We start from the raw sequence: 18,834 nt of genomic DNA, 5'->3' as shown, positions 1-18,834 counted from the left end.
GCCAAGTGTGAATGATTAAAAAAAAAACACCAAGTAAATAAAATGAGTTATCAAAATTTGGAAGAAATAAGCAGTATTGTTTGCTCTCAAACGCTGGGTGTGTGTCACTTGCATTTAAATAAGAAGACCGAGCTGTTTTGTAAATTATCGCAGCCAGGTAAAATACATTTACATGATGAAGGCATAGCTAGCTAGGAAACTGTAGTCTGTAGTAATGACAGTAACTTGAGACTGAGTGGGCAAATCACTGATGCTAATGCGCTCTAGTTATTATAGTGTTAGGGCAAGGGCCATGCTTAGTGGCTCCAGTGCTTCATCTAGACAATTTCAGGCCTGCCCAAAAAGTCCTTACCATAAAAAAAACTCCACAATTTAGTACTACATAGTTCACAGTCTTTGTAACATGTTTCCGCTATACATTTCTAACATTTATAGTGTGTTTAGAAACAATTCTATGAATTGCCTTTAAACAGACTTTAATTCATGAGCTAAAAGCTCTTAAAGAATGATTCACCCCCCCAAAAATATTTTTATTTTCATTTATTTACTTATTCATGTCGTTCCAAATTTATGTGTGCTATTTTTTTCACATATGTAGAACACTTTGAATAATCTTTTCATACAGACAGTTCATTGGCTGCCAAGCTCCACAAATGAGAAACAAAAACTGCATTTTATGAATTTTCCTTCAAAAGAACAATAAATTGCTTTTGAAATCGGCAGAAATTGGGATCTTTTCTTTCCTATCATGGCGTACAGTGAAGGCAAAATTATTAGAACACTAGTAATTTCATTAGCTAAAAAATGGTATTAAGTCAGTTATTTCTATCTTTTGCTGTAGTGTCAGAAGGAAATATCAGAGTCTGACAACAGTCTGTGCTTTACAGAGATCTGATCTCATCATCATCCAGTCTGTCTGGAATGACATGAAGAAACAGAACAAACTGAGATCGACTAATTCCAAAAGAACTGTGGCAATGTCTCCAAGATGCTTCAAGAAACCTACATGCAAAGCTTCAGTACTGTTAAAAGTTTTAGGCAACTAACTTCTATTAACTAATTAACTTAAAACTAATGGCAAAATTAATGTTTGGAAATGTAAACTGATATTTCCTACTGACACACTACAGCAAAAGATAAAAATAATAAACGATTTTTAGCTGGTGAAAATACTAGTGTTCTAATAATTTTGGCCACCACTGTATATTAGAGTGAAACAGCTTGTCAAATGAGAAAAATAATATAGAGTGGGACTACAAGGGGGCTTTAATTAAAAAAGTAATGAGTTAATGGATAAATCATTCCATTAAATTTGATATCATGGTTTTAAATCACAGACACCAGGCTCTGCTCACCTTGCAGTGTCTGTAGGCACTGGCCGGTCTTGATGTCCCAGATCTTGACGGTGGAGTCTGCATTTCCGGAGACTAGGATATTATCTTTAAGCTCCATGCCGCTGGTGAGAGACTGATGACCTGTGAGCGTGTGAATACAGTTTCCAGTCTCTACATCCCACACCCGAATTGACGTGTCCAATGATCCGCTCACCACGTGGATGCCATCAAACTGTTGAAAGAGCGGATTAAATAAATCATTGTTCAGTAATTATTAAATGACATGTTATATAAGAAAATGACTGTGGCTAAACACCCAGAGTGGTCATTTGGCTTATTCTCCGTCTAGAATAAAAGCCAAGAACAATTCAATAAAAGCTGCACTGAGTATGGCAGGATTTGATTCATTTCTCAATGAGATGCAGCACAAGCCGAATTCCAGATATTCTCCATTCTATTGTTATTGTATTGAACGCCACTATGTTTGATTAAATTTTTCTAATGTAATTATTGCAAAGCTCTTAAAATTATGGATATATGAACAAACCAGGACAAACGCGGATTAGTACGGACTACAGCACAATTGCTTTGTCGCACAATTGCTAGGTCAATGACAAAAGAAAATACCCAAGACAAAATAACAAAAATCTTGTTTACACCGCTTTGTAATTCAAGTTCAATGTAATCTTTGCATTCATGTTGGTTTCATATGGTTTAGAATTTCTATACCATTTTCAACAATAATGACTTACTAATTAATGTGTATGAATAATGTATAAACAACAATTTAAATGCACTTTTGAATGAGTGTTACTGATTAAGAACAAAAACCTTTTAAATTGGGCAGTGACAAACAATCTTAACAGTTTTGCAGATCCTATTATTGTTACAACTAATAGCACTTATGTAAACCTCCTGCACAGTTAACAGAAGGATGGGTCATGAATGCTTTTCAAAAGAAAAGGCAAAATGATGGCGCTTCTTATTTAGACAAAATATTTCTTTAACCTATGCTTCGCAATGAGTGATGGTTGAGCTTTAAAGATTTTTTGCCTTACTGCTGAAGAATTAACAGAGCAATGATCCACAAAAACATAAATTTTCCTTTAAGCAAAAGGCTTAAGTGGTTTAATGTCTGTTTACCTGTAGGGAGTAGACTCTGTTGGTGTGACCCTGGAGTGTGTGTAGGCAGGTCTCGGTTTCAGGATCCCACACTTTCACCATGAAGTCATAGGCCCCGCTGACCACCCTACGGCCGTCATACTGTACACAGCGAACGGCCGCCACATGACCCATGAGCACGTGCAAACACTGACCCGTCTCTATGTCCCAAACCCGCAGCGTGGCGTCCCGGGAACCGCTCACCACCCTAAGAGAGAAAAACCAAGGGGTTTACTTCCCAGAGTCTTAAAGTAGTGTACCTGCATTAAAAGTTTCATACAATACTGTTTAAATGATTTCTTTCTCAACTTATAATGGGAGAATTTAATCAGGCATTAATTCAGCAGTCTACCACAGTCGATTCTGTGTACCTTCGAGGGATGTGTTTGCTTATAGCATTACATAAATCAAAGGAAAAACATTATTTGCTTACAAAACCAGACCCCTAGGACACAAGTTTGATAAATATGTATATATTTTTTAAAACGAGTAAAATGAACATTAAAATTGGTGCTGGTGAAGAAAAGAGCTACAAACAGAAACTACTATTGTTGTTGTTGAATGAAGCCTGCGGTCATTGCACAAAATAAGCAATCATGCACGGTACAAAGGGAAAATATGCACACCAATAGACCTAGAGGCATTGAAAACACTGAGAATATTTGTCAGACAAGCAATTGTGTAATTTACAACAGAGCATAAAGAAGAAAAGCCCCTTGACTGTATATGAATAGTCTACATGGTCAGTGTGTACAGCTGAAACCAGATGGGAACTGTGTGGTTTAGCTAGCACACAATCATGTATTGTTTGCTGCTATTGAAGAGAATTATCTTTAAAGTAGAATGTAATGTACAGTATATAATGCTTGAAAGTAAATTAACTCATGAATGGTAGTTGTTTATTCAAATTTGATACTCTACATCAGTGTTTCACAGTTTTTTTAATTCATTACATTATCTTTAATATTTAAATTAATTGATTAAAAAAAATTCAAATGTTTTAATATCTATTTTTTATGGAATTCAGAAAAAAATCCATAGTGGGTAAAAAAAACCATTGAAACAAATGTATAAAATTGGTACTTTTTTGATCTTCCCATAAAAACTATAATAACCTATTTACTACAGTATTTACATTGCATTTAATTCATGTAAATCTGTTCAATTCCATTTAATATGCTTAAAGCAAAATTACTTATTGGCTTACAAAACTAGTGATGATTATTGAAAATATAAAATGAAGGATCTGAAGGATCATGTGACACTAAAGACTGACGTAATGGCTGAAAATAAACTGATTTTTTATTAATATTAAATTTTATTTTTCACAATACATTACCTTTTCTCATGCAAGTGCATACAGCGCACTGTTGAGGTATGACCGTACAGCGTGTGGATACATTCTCCCGTCTCTGCATTCCAGACCTTCAGCGTTCGGTCTGTGGAGCCACTGATAATGATGTTGTCTCGCATCTGAGAGGACCAGACCCCTCCGGTGTGGCCGACTAACGTCCGCAAACACTGGCGAAAGATGACAAATGAAGGTAAATCAATTGAATTACAATGCTACATATCAGCAACTCTGAAAGAAAGGCCAACAAAAAAATTTCAAATAAATTACCCAACGCCTGGAGTAATTATAAGCACTCTGATCCATCACTTTGACCTTTACCCAAGACATAACGTCTGCTTATCAACATACATCAAATAACTTTACAGTCCATTCGAAGCAGGAAGCAATGTTAATGGAAATAGAAACGCTCATATGATATATTAGATATTGATCAGCATGATGAGAGAATTCCCTTAGAATAATCCATAAGGCTAAGGCCCATTTCCTCTAAAAATAATTAAACCAAATTCAATTTAATTCCAGAGGCAAACACTGAATCAAAGGTGCCTTTGGTGATTTCATTGTGTTATGAGGCAAGTGGAAAGTGTTGCAAGTGTCAAAGGCGTAACCTCTGAACCATGACCGATAAAAGCAGGGGTGATAAACCCAGGAGATGTGAAAGAGGAGGTCTCAAGGCCTTTAATTCATAATGCAGCTGCTCCTATTTCTGTCTCCATCTCGATCATGATCAACTGTAATGCATCATTAATCTTCAGAAGCGGTGACCAACCTCCAAGACACCCGGGGCTTTCAAGCGTTTTAACGCGTTTTGCTTTGTTCCGTCGCCGTATGTGGCAGTCGATGGAACAAAAGATCAACTACTGAGAAAATTAAACCAATTAACAGTCGTTTCAAACCATTACTGTACTAGCAAAAAATGACAAATTGGAGGGTAAAATGAAGGGGTTAAAAGCAGCATAGCTCTTCAAGGGAACTGGAGGAACAACAGGGATGTCATCTCTGAACAATCCGCGATGAAAAGTGGCTCAAAGACAATTTCTTATCATCTTGTGATCAAAAGCTGCTCCACTCACATTTGTAGTGTCCATAACATGCCAGAGAGAAAAGGGAGGGGGTGAAATCATGAATATTAATGCACTTCTTACTGCATTATGCATGAGGTGTTGTGTTCCATAATGAGTATGTGTTACTAAGGCAATGGATCTTTCCCATGGAATGTCGAGGTGGTTTAAATAATGCCGGCGAGCACAGAAAGCTTTCAGGCCGTGTTCTCAGGCGATTACAGCCTGCTCAGGCTGTGTCTGGGAGAGGACCTTTGAAACCAAATGGCTTAGGTGTCTGTTTATCTGCCCGTTGAGAAACCATAAAAGAGCAAGTCTGTGGCACCCATGAGGCATAGAGATTAGCATTCCGTTTGAGTGGCTGGTGGGAAATGTTTGAAGCCAAGGATCGAGGTTTAAATCCATTTGAGTAACCCCTTCCAAATTCCACTCATTTTACAGTCCACATCTAATCTTAGGGAAGAAGATACCGTGCAAATTGCGGCCGGGGCGGTAAAGTGCCAGTGCTTATTTTGTTTAGTCTCCTTCCAAAAATCCACATCGCGCTCGTCGGACTGAAGCGGCTCGCATTTCAACACCCTCGTCCTTGTGATCGAAACCCACCGTATCTCTGAATGGCCAGCATTGGCGTGCATATTCGTGTCTCAGATGGTGAGCAGACTGTTTGGAGCAGCTGTTTTCATTTCTAACCCTCCCATTTTCATACCAAAAAAGTCCTCTCCCATCTGGAAGAGCACCATTATTAAAGCTTTTCATTATCCAACCACAGACTACAATGGTTTGTGGGAACTGTAGTTTCGACAACATCTGTCTGGTAAATACAGTTAAGCTGTTGAGCCTGGGCTCTGTAAAGGGAGTTAAAGGAGGGTATACAAGGTAAACAAAGGAAATGATAGTGTGCGAAATGGTTCTCGTGGACAAAATGTTTCTGGGGCCAACAAAGGCTGATGGCTATTTGTGTAAACAGATGGGTAAAAAGAGTCTTGAATGCAAACCCTAGCAAGTCACCGCCATATTACATCACTAAACCAAATTAGTACCAAGCTTTCTGGGAAAGACCAGTTGGTTAGAGGTTAGACCAATGTTGTTGATATTTTAAATTTAAATATGATATAAGCTCTAAAACTCTAAAATGTGACCCTGGACCAAAAAAAAAAAAAAAACCCCAAAAGGGTCAGTCTTTTTTATTGAGATTTATACATAATATAAGAATAAATAAGCTTTCCATTAATGTATGGATTGTTAGGATAGCACAATATTTGTCTGAGATGCAACTATTTGTAAATCTGAAATCGCCTTTATAGTTGTTCAAATGAAGTTCTTAGCAATGCATACTATTAATCAAGAAAAAAAGTTTTGATATATTTATGGCAGTAAATTTACAAAATGTCTTCATGGAATACGATCTTTACTGGCATAAAAGAAAAATCAATAATTTTGACCCATACAATGTATTTTGGCTATTGCTACAAATATACCCATGCTACTTATTTGTGGTCCAGGGTCACAAATAAGTTCTAAAAAGATAGCATATAAAATTTCTAATACTTAAATTACAAAAAAAGCTAATTTATCAACACACAATAAGAGTATAAACAACTAAAATAACACTGGGCTATTTTCAATGCATATGAATGGAGCTAATTATCCAACTACAGCTACCATAAAATCCATTTGAATATCTACAGCCGTGGTGATAAGACCATCAGGCCACAAACAAGAGGTTTGTGCTGATTCAAGAACAGATTTAGATGTATTTTCTATTATATATGATTTGCAGGATCAGCATAAGAAGGTAATCTCCGGCTGGGTGTGTTTGTTTCTCTGATGCAGAAGTGGGTGGAGGGTTTGGGCAGGAGTGCTGCAGTCTGCATGTTAAGGAGTTGGTGGTCAGCCAAAGGTGCAGTCTGAGTCATGGCTGAAGAGAGCGAGGGAGGGGGAGGAGAGAGTCGCAGGAAATTAAAAGCAGAATAAAGCAGCGAAAATGAGGGGAGAGAGCATGAAATGCAGCCAAAAGGCTTTAGAATGAGTGAAAGATGTGATGAAAGAAAGAAGTAAACAGGAGGGATGGAGGCCGGAGGGCTGTTTTCACAGTATGAGCAAACGCATATGCTCATACTCTCCCTGTGACCTCCTCACTCCTCTCTACAGTACGCCCTGTCACACCCAGGCCTCCTGCGTCAGTATAAACATCTCCACGAAAGGTGACCTCCAGAGGCACAGAGCTGCTTTTGAACATTGCATAAACAGTCTCATGGGATTTAGGACTTGAAATTGTTGATATAAAACCAGGGTTTCACAGAATTCATACTTCACCCTTGGTTAGTAAAGAATCCTGGAAAAGTTTTAAGATTTCACACTGTACCTTTGTAAACATCAGGTTAATGTTTGTTTGCATATTCTTAGGGAACAAAACGCAAGTAGCTGCTTTAATACTTGCTAGTTAATCTGTGGAAAAATTTAGCAAAATAAATTACTTGTCATTTTAAATCTTCTGAAATGTAGTACAAACATAATACAGATGCTACTTCATTCCAGTTAACATTTGTTGCCGCTGTTCAATATTTTTTTCCCCTCAGGTGCTGAAACTAAATGAAACAAAAGGCTTATGAAAATTTAATGAAGTAAGCACTGAGAATGTTTATGATCAGTTGTTTGTTTTCAAAAAACTTGCTGTAACTGTCTAGCAATTTTTTTCAAGATCTAATCTATCTATCCTTCCATCCATCCATCCATCCATCCAAGGGATCTTACAGAGAAAAAAAAAAAAAAAAAAAAACAGTATAACAGAGCATAATAATTTTTATATTCACTACTTAGCATTAATCATTATGACTTTCCCACAAAAAAATGGTGGTTTTGAATCTATTTGATTTTTTTTTTAGTAATATTGCTCACCCCTAAAGAAACCCTAACTTCAGCCAATACTGCATATCTTAAAAACGGTTTTGATGTGTTCAAATATATTATCCGTATTTATACATTTATTTATTTAACTATGTTTCTTCCCTCGAGAGATTAAACATTCAAGAGATTTTTATTTAAACCAAATAAATATTTTATAACTGCACATACAAAACATTTCTATTAACTATAACTATAAAGGACACTGCATGACCTTTCCAGGCTAGAAAAATCTCATCTCATCTTATTGAAAAAAAGGGACATACCTAGCTAGGTTTCCCTTTCAAAATTACAAGTGGGAAATGCAGCTTTAAGCATAGTGTGAAAAGGCTTTTAACTATTTATTTAGGCTTATTTTCAAGCCATCCACATAACGTTTTGTGGACACCAAAACCTTCCACGCCACTCATCACTGCACAGGTAAAAAGAGCTGTGGGGTAAATCCTGTCGACACATCTCAGTGAAGCCAGATTAAATACGTCTTAGCCCAGGGCTGGTTGTGATGTGACAGAAAGAGAGAGAGATGTTGGCCAAGTGTCACTGTCACTATATAAGGAATATTCCACAGGCATTTTGAAACCGAGACGCCAGGCATGTCCATAAAGGAAACCTCCGCTGCTTCAGAGTTGGTGATCGTCTTTGAAGTTTTAGGAAGAATCCTTTTCGACTCAGGGAGATGAGTCTGACAGCTCACACAGAGATAGAGAGAGTGCTACATATAATCTGTGAAGTGGTGCAAATTTCTAAAACGCCAGTGTCGTTTTTGGTGGTCATGCCATGGAGACAACAACATTAAAACCAAAGACCATAGAAGCCCCTATTCTTAACTTGATCCTAATCCAAAACAACTCATCTCTTTGCTTATGTTTCAGTCACATTTCATCCCTCATCAGACGCTTATCGTGGTGTACACATCCTCAAGCATGGCACACATTCAAATGAGCAGGATGCTGCGTTAGAGCCTAATCTTTCCTCAGAATCACTTTCCTATTACACACAGCATGAGGCCCATTCATTTACTATGGAAGGGGGCCAGTAATAGCATTATCATGCTAGTGCGGGTGAAGATGGTCTGTAATCCACAACGCCCATCAGATCTTTATCTACTGTTCATATCAGGCGTCGCTCAGACATTTACTTATTTTCATGCCTGGCTAATGATACTGGGATTAGCTCTAAAGCAATAACAATTTGTCAACCAGTTTATATTTTATATATTAAGTGGTTATGCAAGCGCTTCCTAAACAGCTTTTCAGATTCAGCAGAAAACATATCCACAGTTGAGGTTAAAATTTACATTTCAGAATCTGCAAAATGTTAATTATTTTACCAAAATGCATTTTGTTTATTTAGTACTGACCCGAAGATGATATTTCCATTAAAGATGTTTACACATAGTCCACAAGAGAAAATAGTTAAATTTCAGCATTTTTGTGTATTGTAACCCTTTCCAACAATAACTGTACGCTTTTGAGATCCATCTTTTTACACTGAGGACAACTCATATGCAACTATTACAGAAGGTTCAAACACTCACTAAAGCTCCAGAAGGAAAGACCATAAATTAGAAGCAAGAGGTGAAAACTTCTGAACAGAATGGAAATTTCTTATTTTGCCTTAATATCATACAGTATTTTTTCCATTTAGTACTGCCCTTCAGAAGGGTTTTTCTGAAGAACAGCAGGCAGTTTAACTGTTCAGGACAAACAAGGGACTTATAAACAACTATTACTAAACAAAAAAAAAAAACAGTGGATCATTCAGGTAATAACAAAGTATTAAGAATCAAGAGGATGTAAACTTTTGAACGGGGTAATTTTTATAAATTCAAGTATTATTTTCTCTTGTGGACTATATGTAAACATCTTTTATGTAAAATATCATATTCAGGTCAGTACTAAATAAACAATAACATGCATTTTGTATGATCTGTCTGTCTTTGGTAAAATAATCAGCATTTTGCAGATTCTGAAAGGGGGATGTAAACTTTTGACCTCAACTGTATGTCAAATTATTCTCAAGCAAGGCTCATAACTCTTATGGGCAAATTCTTCAGTTATGTTACAAATCTGGGTATGATAATAATAATTCAAGCAACAGAGCATGGCTCTTAATTACAGGATCAGTTTCCAGCAAACTGAAAGTACATGAACTCAAATATCAAAAGGGGTCAGACTCAACCAACAATTGAAGTGAACTATTTAAAAAGACTAAATGTTAAGACTACATGTCTCAAAAACTGCTTTTAATGTGTATAGATAGAATATCTTTAATACAAAAACTACTTTTAGCAATCAGTATTTCTCTAGAAACTATTCTTCTCCCAAGTTATTCATGAATCACTTCTACAAACAGAGGAAACTAGCCCATGGTGGTGGTGTTGCCAACTCCCAATAAACATTATCTATTATGGGAAAAGCTGTTAATCTGGTCTCAAATCAGCAGTGAAGGGCACCTTCTTACCTACACAGAAAGAAACCTGCTGCTTCCAACAGATGGACTGAAGCAAAAAGGCCCCTTTGGACAGATTTTTTGCTTGTGAAAAAGCAGCAAATGGCAGTTTTCTGTTTTAATCTATAAACCCAAAATGGATGGCAATATAATGAGTAGAATGAGAACGGAGCACTTGTGTGCAAAGGAATTCCAAGTATTTTCTCACTATGACATTCTTTGGCCTGCTTTATCCTCAGACAATATGAGAGCAAAGCAAACAAAGAATGGAGAGAAACTTGGACAATGAGACATCCAACCACCATACAAAGAGAAAGCACACACTTTCATTCTTTAGACAAAATGGAGTTCAACTCATAAAAAAAAGTGTTTGTGTGAGAATGTGTGTATATGGGGGTTGGTGATGTACAAAATCTGGACCCATGACCCACAGGAGCCTATTTGTCTAGATCTGCTATCGATCCCAACCCGAGAAGGTTTTAGTCTCAGAGGGTGAGTATCTGCCTGTGAGCGTCGTTGCTGAGCTCCAGGGGTTTACAGCACTTAAATGGTGAACTGAAGTGTAGCGAAAGGAAAAAGTAAACAGACCCAAGGTCAAGAAGACAGAGAGACTGTAAGAGAGGCGGAAAGAGAAGAACGAAGCAATGAAAAAGAAGTGAGGGAGGCCACATCCACAGATTCAGAGAGGCAATGCAGCCGAAATAACATTTGCGGCCGTGGCCATGACAACAGGACTGCAGATTGCTGATCAAAAGTGACTGTGGTGTGGAAAACACAAATGTTTAAAAACACACAAAAAATGCATTGGACATTATAAATGTACTCAAACAGACAGTTAATAGTTTACAGCTGAGTGAGTGGCAGAAAATAGAATAGAAAGTAGGAAAGAACAGTAGAAGAAAAGCAGTCGCACTAAATCCCATCGTATCCTGTTTCACTTTCTCTGACAGGCGCTTCAAAGGATACAGCATTTCCTGTTTAATTGGCCACAGTCAGTGCCGACGGACTCTCTAAAGCATTGCATCAGACTTGAGACACTATTCATCCATTTATATTCTCTTTCATATTAGGGGTGAACAATACACCGGCACCATAAAATTATCTGATAGCGGTAATTAAAATATATATATTATGATAATTTAACTAAATTTAAATATTGAATTAAAATAATATACGCTACCAGTCAAAAGTTTTTGAACAGTAAGAGTTTTAATATTTTTTAATATCTTACCAGGTCTGCATTTACTTGACCCAAAGTACAGCAAAAACAACAAATATATTTAAAAAATTTAATATATTCCTGTGATCACATTTTCAGCATCATTACTCGTCTTCAGTGTCACATGATCCTTTAGAAATCAATCTAATGTGATTTTTTTGGGGAAATTATAGAAATTAATACTTTTTAGTATTTATTTAGTATTAATGCTTTAAATTGATCAAAGTGATGATGAAGACATTTATATTGTTACAAAATATTTCTATTTCAGATAAATACTGTTCTTCTGAATTTTCTACTTAAAGAAACCTAATAATTTTTTAATTCAACAATAATAATAATAATAATAATAATAACAACAACAACAATAACAATAATAATGGTTTTTGAGCAGCAAATCAGAATATTAGAATGATTTTTAAAGGATCGTGTGACTGGAGTAATGATGCTAAATATCAAGCTTTGAAATAACAGAAATAAAATCACATTTTAACATATATTCAAATAGAAAACTGTTATTTTAAATAGTAAAAATATTTCTAAATTTTACTGTACTTTGCTGTATTTTTGCTGTACTTTGGATCAAATAAATACATGCTTGGTGAGCAGAAGAGACTTCTTTAAAAACCATTAAATTCTTATTACTGTTCAAAAACGTTTGCATATTGAACAACTTTTAGCTATTTATTTTATTTTAGATGTATATTTTATTAGCCAATATGAAATATTTATTGACGACATTGGGTATCGCGCTTAAAATTACTTCTGAAATCCTTTACAAACCATTTGTTTTTACAAATATTTGTACAACTATGAATACATTTTTAAACATGCATATATGCGTATTCAATGCAAAATAGTTTGCTCACTCTCTGATTGGACGAATGACTGTTTTAGCCTTATTTGAAAGATTTTGGATATAATTCTCAGTAACAGAAGCTGATCCAAGCTTTACAAGCATTTTCAAGCTGGTGCTTCTTTTCGACAGCTCCGCAAACAGCACTGCATGATGGGAACAAAAAGGCAGCCTGCCATATATGCAGCGATGACCCTAATCATGGCGCATCTGCCATCTGCTACGATGATGTCTCTCATCAGACAGCATGTTGCTGCTGAACCAATCACGTCTCTGCCGTGATAAGACGAGAGCCAATCAATGTGCGCTAAATTTGATTAGAGAAGGTCAAAGGCTGATAACCTTGGGAATGATTTGAGATCCTCTTCTGTGAAAAGCGGGCTAGCGAGAGTCACATGGACGACGGTAGAGAGAAAAATCGAACAGATAACACACGCCTGCGTTAGTATCTAGTATGATAGCGAACATTAGAAGGAGAGATTTCATTAGACTCTCTGAATGAAAATGGAGGTCAGGATGGAAAGGGCAGCGCTTCGTGATGAGTAAAACGCATACACAGTATTTTACAACTGCCATAAACTTCCAGCACAAGGACCATGTCACAGCATCAGCTAGTGCAATGAATCCTTAAAGTGCAAGAGGAAGGGAATGGCAGAGAATGGAGGTGAGAAAGAGAGAGAGAGAGACAGTCAGCCAGAAAAACATGGTGTTTGTAGTTAGTGATCATCTCAGTGTTCAACAGAACATGACTCCTCACGTTCTCATATGAATAAGTGATGAAGATGGTCATGTGCAGGTTTTCTGGATGAACTGAGATGCTGCAGTACAAGCATGTTCAATGAAAACACACCTCCCATGAGAGAGATAGTGAGAAGACAGAGCGAGAGGAGGACAGAGAGGAGACATCTATGCACATCTATACCTCAAATATCTAAAAACATTTAGAAAATTCAAGCAAAGCTACCAACCCTTATAAAAATGGGGGAAAGAAAGCTAAGTTGCACAATATATATATCTTACCATTGAATTATTCAGTCACAAGTAGGAAAATTAAGTTATCTTTGACACGAATAGTGGATTTGAAGGCAATTATTTTAACCATTAATATGTAAGTGTGACCCAAATAGATACAGTATTTGATCACTGTGTTTGACCTCATTTTAAGCAGAATTATCTGCTGTAATTAAAACTTTTGCAGTAGATTTGCAACAGAATATTTTCTTTAATTCGCGAAAATTCATGAAATTAAACATTTGTGATCCTCGATCACAAAACCAGCAAGTAGCATGGGTATATTTTTAGCAATAGCCAACAATACATTGTATGCGTGGAAATTATCGGTTTTCCTTTTATTCCAAAAATCATTAGGATATTAAGTAACGATCATGTTCCATGAAGATATTTTTGTAAATTTTCTACCATATCTCAATACTTAATTTTTGATTAGCAATAAGCATTGCTAAGAATTTCATTTAAAACAACTTTAAGATAAATTTCTCAATATTTAGATTTTTTTGCACCTTCAGATTCCAGTTATTCAAATAGTGTATCTCGACTTTTGGTTTCAGGTGATGTATAAATCTCAATAAAAAAAATTAAAAAAACAGACCCTTATGACTGGTTTTGTGCTCCAGTTTCACATTTGTGTATTTATCAGTGCTTATGCTTTTACTATGTGCTTAAAATAAAAAAATAAAAACTCACCTTTCCAGTAACAGCAGACCATACTTTGAGTGTGTTGTCGTCTGAGCCGCTCACTATGCGGTTTCCACAGAACTGGAGACAGGTGATGACGTGATCGTCGTGGCCTTTCAGCACCTGAAAGTAGAGGAAAGCCACAGGAGAGAAAAAGGAGTGATTACAAAATGAACAGAAATGCTAGTATTTTAGATGATGTGTGAGAATGATGCGATGCTGCTGATGTGGCAAATGACACAGCAGCTTTCAATAACATGACAGATGAGCAGGAGCCCACAGGTTTATGGTCACCATGGCAACAAACGAGTCAGGTAAACCACTGCTGTTGCCGGTCGGTGTGGTGCAGCTAAAGCGTGTACATGTGTAACAGAAGAATCCCAGTTTTTGGCATCTAATGCACCTTTGAGTGATTTTTTTAAGCAGCTCTTTACAGGCTGGTGCAGGTAATTTCTTAAACATTTCTGTTCCAGGCCTGGGCCCCAGGTGACAGACTGATGGGTGTCTCTCAATAGGAATTCCAAATTAGATAGACAAAGACTAAGGCTATAAAAAGCAATAAAAATCAGTTTTAAGTGCCAATTCTGCCTAAGTGAATAAAGCGATTTAATATTATGTCTTACTGTAGCAAAGAACTAGGATAATGAATTGTAGGCAAAAGGGTAGAAGCAAATCTACCTGTAGTCTGTCCAAAAGTTTGGGGTTGGTAAGATTTTTGAATGTTTTTGAAAGTACCTAATTCTCATCAAGGCTGCATATGTGAACTACTACAATTTTAAATAATCGTTTTCTATTTTAATATTCTTTTTATACATCATTTACTCCTGTGATGGCAAAGCCAAATATACAGCAGCTATTACTTAGACTTCACATGATCAGACATCATTCTAATATGCTGATTGGTGCCCAAAAAAAATGTTGAAAACAACTGTGCTACTTCATATTTTGGTGGATTATTTTTTCAGGACTCACTGATGAATAGAAAGAACAGGAATTTTGTGAAACAGAAATGTTTTGCAACATGACTAATCTGTACTGTCACTTTTGATCAAATTATTGTATAATTTGTTTTTCTTTAAAAAAAAACAAAAAAAAAAACATACTGACTATACTACCAGTCAAAAGTTTTTGAACAGTAATATTTTTAATGTTTTTAAAGATGATTCTTCTCACCAAGCCTGCATTTATTTGATTCAAAGTACAGCAACAACAGTAAAATTAAAAACTGAAATTTTTACTATTCAAGACAACTGTTTTCTATTTGAATATATTATAAAACATAATTTATTCCTGTGATCAAAGCTACATTTTCAGCATCATTACTCCAGTCTTCAGTGTTACATGATCCTTTAAAAATCATTCTAATATGCTGACTTACTGCTGAAGAAATATTTTTTATTATTAATATTATCAATATTTAAAACACTTGCGTACATTTTTTTCAGGATTCTTTGATGAATTGCAAGCTCAAACGATCAGCATTTTTTTTTTTTTTATAAAAAGCTTTTGTAGTTTTGGAGTCAGTATTTTTGTTTTTTGGGAAACAATGTTTAGAAATGAATATTTAGCAAGGATGCTTTAAATTGTTCAAAAGTGATTATAAAAACATGTATGTTACATAAATGTTACAAAAGATTTCCATTTTAAACAAATGCTGTTCTTTAAATCAGCCGTTTTTAACATAACAAAAAATAAATGTTTTTTGAGCACCAATTCAATATATTAAAATGCTTTCTGGAGAATCATGTGACTAGAGTACTGATGCTAAAAATTCAGCTTGAAATCACAGGAATAAATTACATTTTAAAATATATTCAAATAGAAAACAGTTATTTTGAATAGTAAACATATTTGCTGTACTTTGGGTTAAATAAATGCAGGCTTGATGAGCAGAAGAGACTTCTTTAAATCTTAGTGTTCAAAAACTTTTGACTGGTAGTGTACCTGTCTGTCTGTCCAAAAGTCTGGGGGTAGTAAGATTTTTAAATAGTTTTGAAAGTATCTAATGCCCATCAAGGCTGCATTCAATCAAAAATACAGTAAAATAACAGTAATATTGTGAAATACTACAATTGGAAATATTTTAAACAATTGTTTTCCATTTTAATATACTTTATAATTAATTCCAGTCATGGCAAAGCTGAATTTTCAGCAGCCATTACTTAGGTTCATCATTCCAATACGCCCAATGGTGCTCAAGAAATAGTACTTATGAATGTTCAAAACTTTTTGTGGATTATTTTTATAGGAATCATTGATTAATAAAAAGAACCGGATTTATGTAACATAATCTGCAACATTACACATCTATACTGTCACTTTTGAGCAATTTACTATTTATCATCTATAGAAAATATTCATTTCTTTCTTTCAAAGTAAAAAAACCAAAACACTATGTATATACTTAAACTTATTTACCTTCTAAAATGAAGATTATAGTTTATATTTATTTTTTCCCTAGATATATTAATATGTACTTCCTGTGATGTATCGATGTACACTTGTGCCATTTGCTGTGCCTTACAGACTGGGCATAAACATTTGAAATCTCTAGAAGAAAGAATAATAAGTGAAAAACACCACTACCTTAGGTGATTTGAGGTCTCCTCTCCTCCAGTTGGTGTCTATTCTGTGTTGTTTAATGTAGGCACTCTTCCAGGGACTGTGTGTGAACCCTGGCTTGATAACCTTCCTTCTCTTTATGTGCAAGGGTTCATCAATACCTGCAAAACAGATTTCTTATATGTTGGTGACACTAAAGATTCAGTATGATGATATATGTGACCCTGGACCACAAAACCAATAGCTAAAAATACATTGTATGGGTCAAAATTATTGATTTTTTTTTAATGCCAAAAATCATTAGGAAATTAAGTAAAGATCATGTTCCATGAAGATTTTTTGTAAAATTCCTACTATAAATATATCAAAATGTAATTTTTGATTAGTAATATGCATTGTTAAGGACTTAATTTGGAGAACTTTAAAGGTGATTTTCTCAGTATTTAGATTTGTTTGCACCCTCAGATTCCAGATTTTCAAATAGATGCATCTCGGCCAAATATTGTCCTATCCTAACAAACCATATATCAATAGAAAGCTCATTTATTGAGCTTTTATATGATGTATACATCTCAGTTTTGTAAAATTTAACCTAATGACTGGTTTTGTGGTCCAGGGTCACATAAAACCATATATTAACCATATACATGTGGTTAAGGGATGAATTTCCAAAGTCACAGTTTGTGGAAAGAAGTGAAATCACCTTCTTCTTTGCATTTTTCTCTCCAGAGCAGGTTATCCTCTGCTAGAATGCGCCAGTAACGACACGTCTGAGCTGCCTGAAGCAGATCCTTTGGCTCCAGAAATGACAATACGTGTAAGGCCAACTACAACACAAGACAGACAGACAGAGTCAGACATCAGGAGAGAGGTTTTATAGGTTTATACAGCATAGGACTTTACAAAAAACACATTAAAGTTTGACAGAAGTGATTAAATAATATTAGACAACTGAAACCAATTTTAGTATGTTTTTAATACTAATACTTTTCTTTTAGAAAAGTATAAAATCTAAATATATCAAAAGCATTAAAAGAATATCAAAATGTTCTAATTAAAAGCACTTCTATATGATAACTAATAACTAGCCATAATTTATTCAATAAAACATTCAATAAAAATGTTTTTAGATCACAACACTTTGTGAAGTAAAAAAAAAAAGGGAGGGAAAAAAAACTGAAGTGTGTTGAATTTTGCAAAGACCTCAGTGAAGACAGAGCATGTCCAAACAGTTCCACCATTTCTTATGCAATCTAATATAAAGGTTGCAGTCTGAGATTCCACTGTGTGTACAGTATTAGCCTAGAGGTGCTTTTTCCACAATCTGCTTCAATCAGGCAGACAGACACACCCTGAATACTACTGCACTGACACTGAAGAAAAACAACCTGATGGGGAGGAGAGCCAGGAAAAGGGAAGACGAGATGACAGGTGATGGAGAACAAGAAAGGCTAGCTGAAACTGTGACAGGAAGATGAGAGGATGAAAGGAAGAGAGGGCTGCCATTAAAGAAAGAAAAAGAGCAGAGAAACAGAAGGGGATGGGGGAGTTTCCTCTCGATATTCCTGAATAGCAGCTGAGAGAGTTGTAACATCTCTCTGAAGAGGTGTAAGAGAGGACATGCCTGTCAAATGAACTCTAGCACTTACTATGCTCTAACACCATCCTGTCAACTGTCAGAGCCATAAGTGCAAGACTGAGTTAAAATTAAAATTAGGAGAAATGAATAGGACTGCTTAGAGTTCAGAGCTTTAGTAGTTTCACTGATGTAATTAAAATAAAATAAAAAAAGAGACTGAAGGTCCATTCCTAACCTAACTCATGAATGAGACTGTACAAATTCATACAAATTTGCAAACAATTTACCAAATCCAAACTGATACAAACAGCCATGAGAGCATGTTTGATGAATACAGTTTAACTTTTTTCAGCTTCCTTAACTCTAGAATATTTTTCCCATTCATTCTCCATTTTTTTTAAAAGTATTAACTAAAGAGATAAAAGCCATGAACCAACCATCCAGCTAAATGGTAAATCATACATAACACTACCAGTCAACATTTTTTGAACAGTAAGATTTTTAATGTTTTTTAAAGAATGTTCTTCTGCTCACCAAGCCTGCATTTATTTGATCCAAAATACAGCAAAAACTGTTTTCTATTTGAATATATTTTAAAATGTAATTTATTCCTGTGATCAAAGCTCAATTTTCAGCATCATTACTCCAGTCTTCAGTG

The 18,834-nt window shown here is 35.4% G+C and overlaps 1 protein-coding gene across 2 annotated transcripts in view; it reads right to left on the bottom strand.

The window, feature by feature from the left end:
• fbxw7 (F-box and WD repeat domain containing 7) overlaps window positions 1-18,834 on the bottom strand; it is a 218,485-nt gene that overhangs the window by 5,102 nt on the left and 194,549 nt on the right. For both annotated transcript variants that reach the window (XM_073842445.1, XM_073842447.1), the window contains 6 exons: window positions 17,301-17,424; window positions 16,622-16,758; window positions 14,045-14,158; window positions 3,835-4,016; window positions 2,478-2,703; window positions 1,356-1,566 (listed from right to left, as the gene is read on the bottom strand). In XM_073842445.1, coding sequence (XP_073698546.1) covers window positions 1,356-1,566; window positions 2,478-2,703; window positions 3,835-4,016; window positions 14,045-14,158; window positions 16,622-16,758; window positions 17,301-17,424 — 994 coding nt within the window. The remainder of the gene's footprint in view (window positions 1-1,355; window positions 1,567-2,477; window positions 2,704-3,834; window positions 4,017-14,044; window positions 14,159-16,621; window positions 16,759-17,300; window positions 17,425-18,834) is intronic.

This window comes from Garra rufa, chromosome 6 (assembly GCF_049309525.1).
Source record: "Garra rufa chromosome 6, GarRuf1.0, whole genome shotgun sequence".
Lineage (NCBI taxonomy): Eukaryota > Metazoa > Chordata > Actinopteri > Cypriniformes > Cyprinidae > Garra > Garra rufa.
Note: the sequence above shows the minus strand (reverse complement) of the source record. Positions and strands in the feature narration are given on the sequence as shown.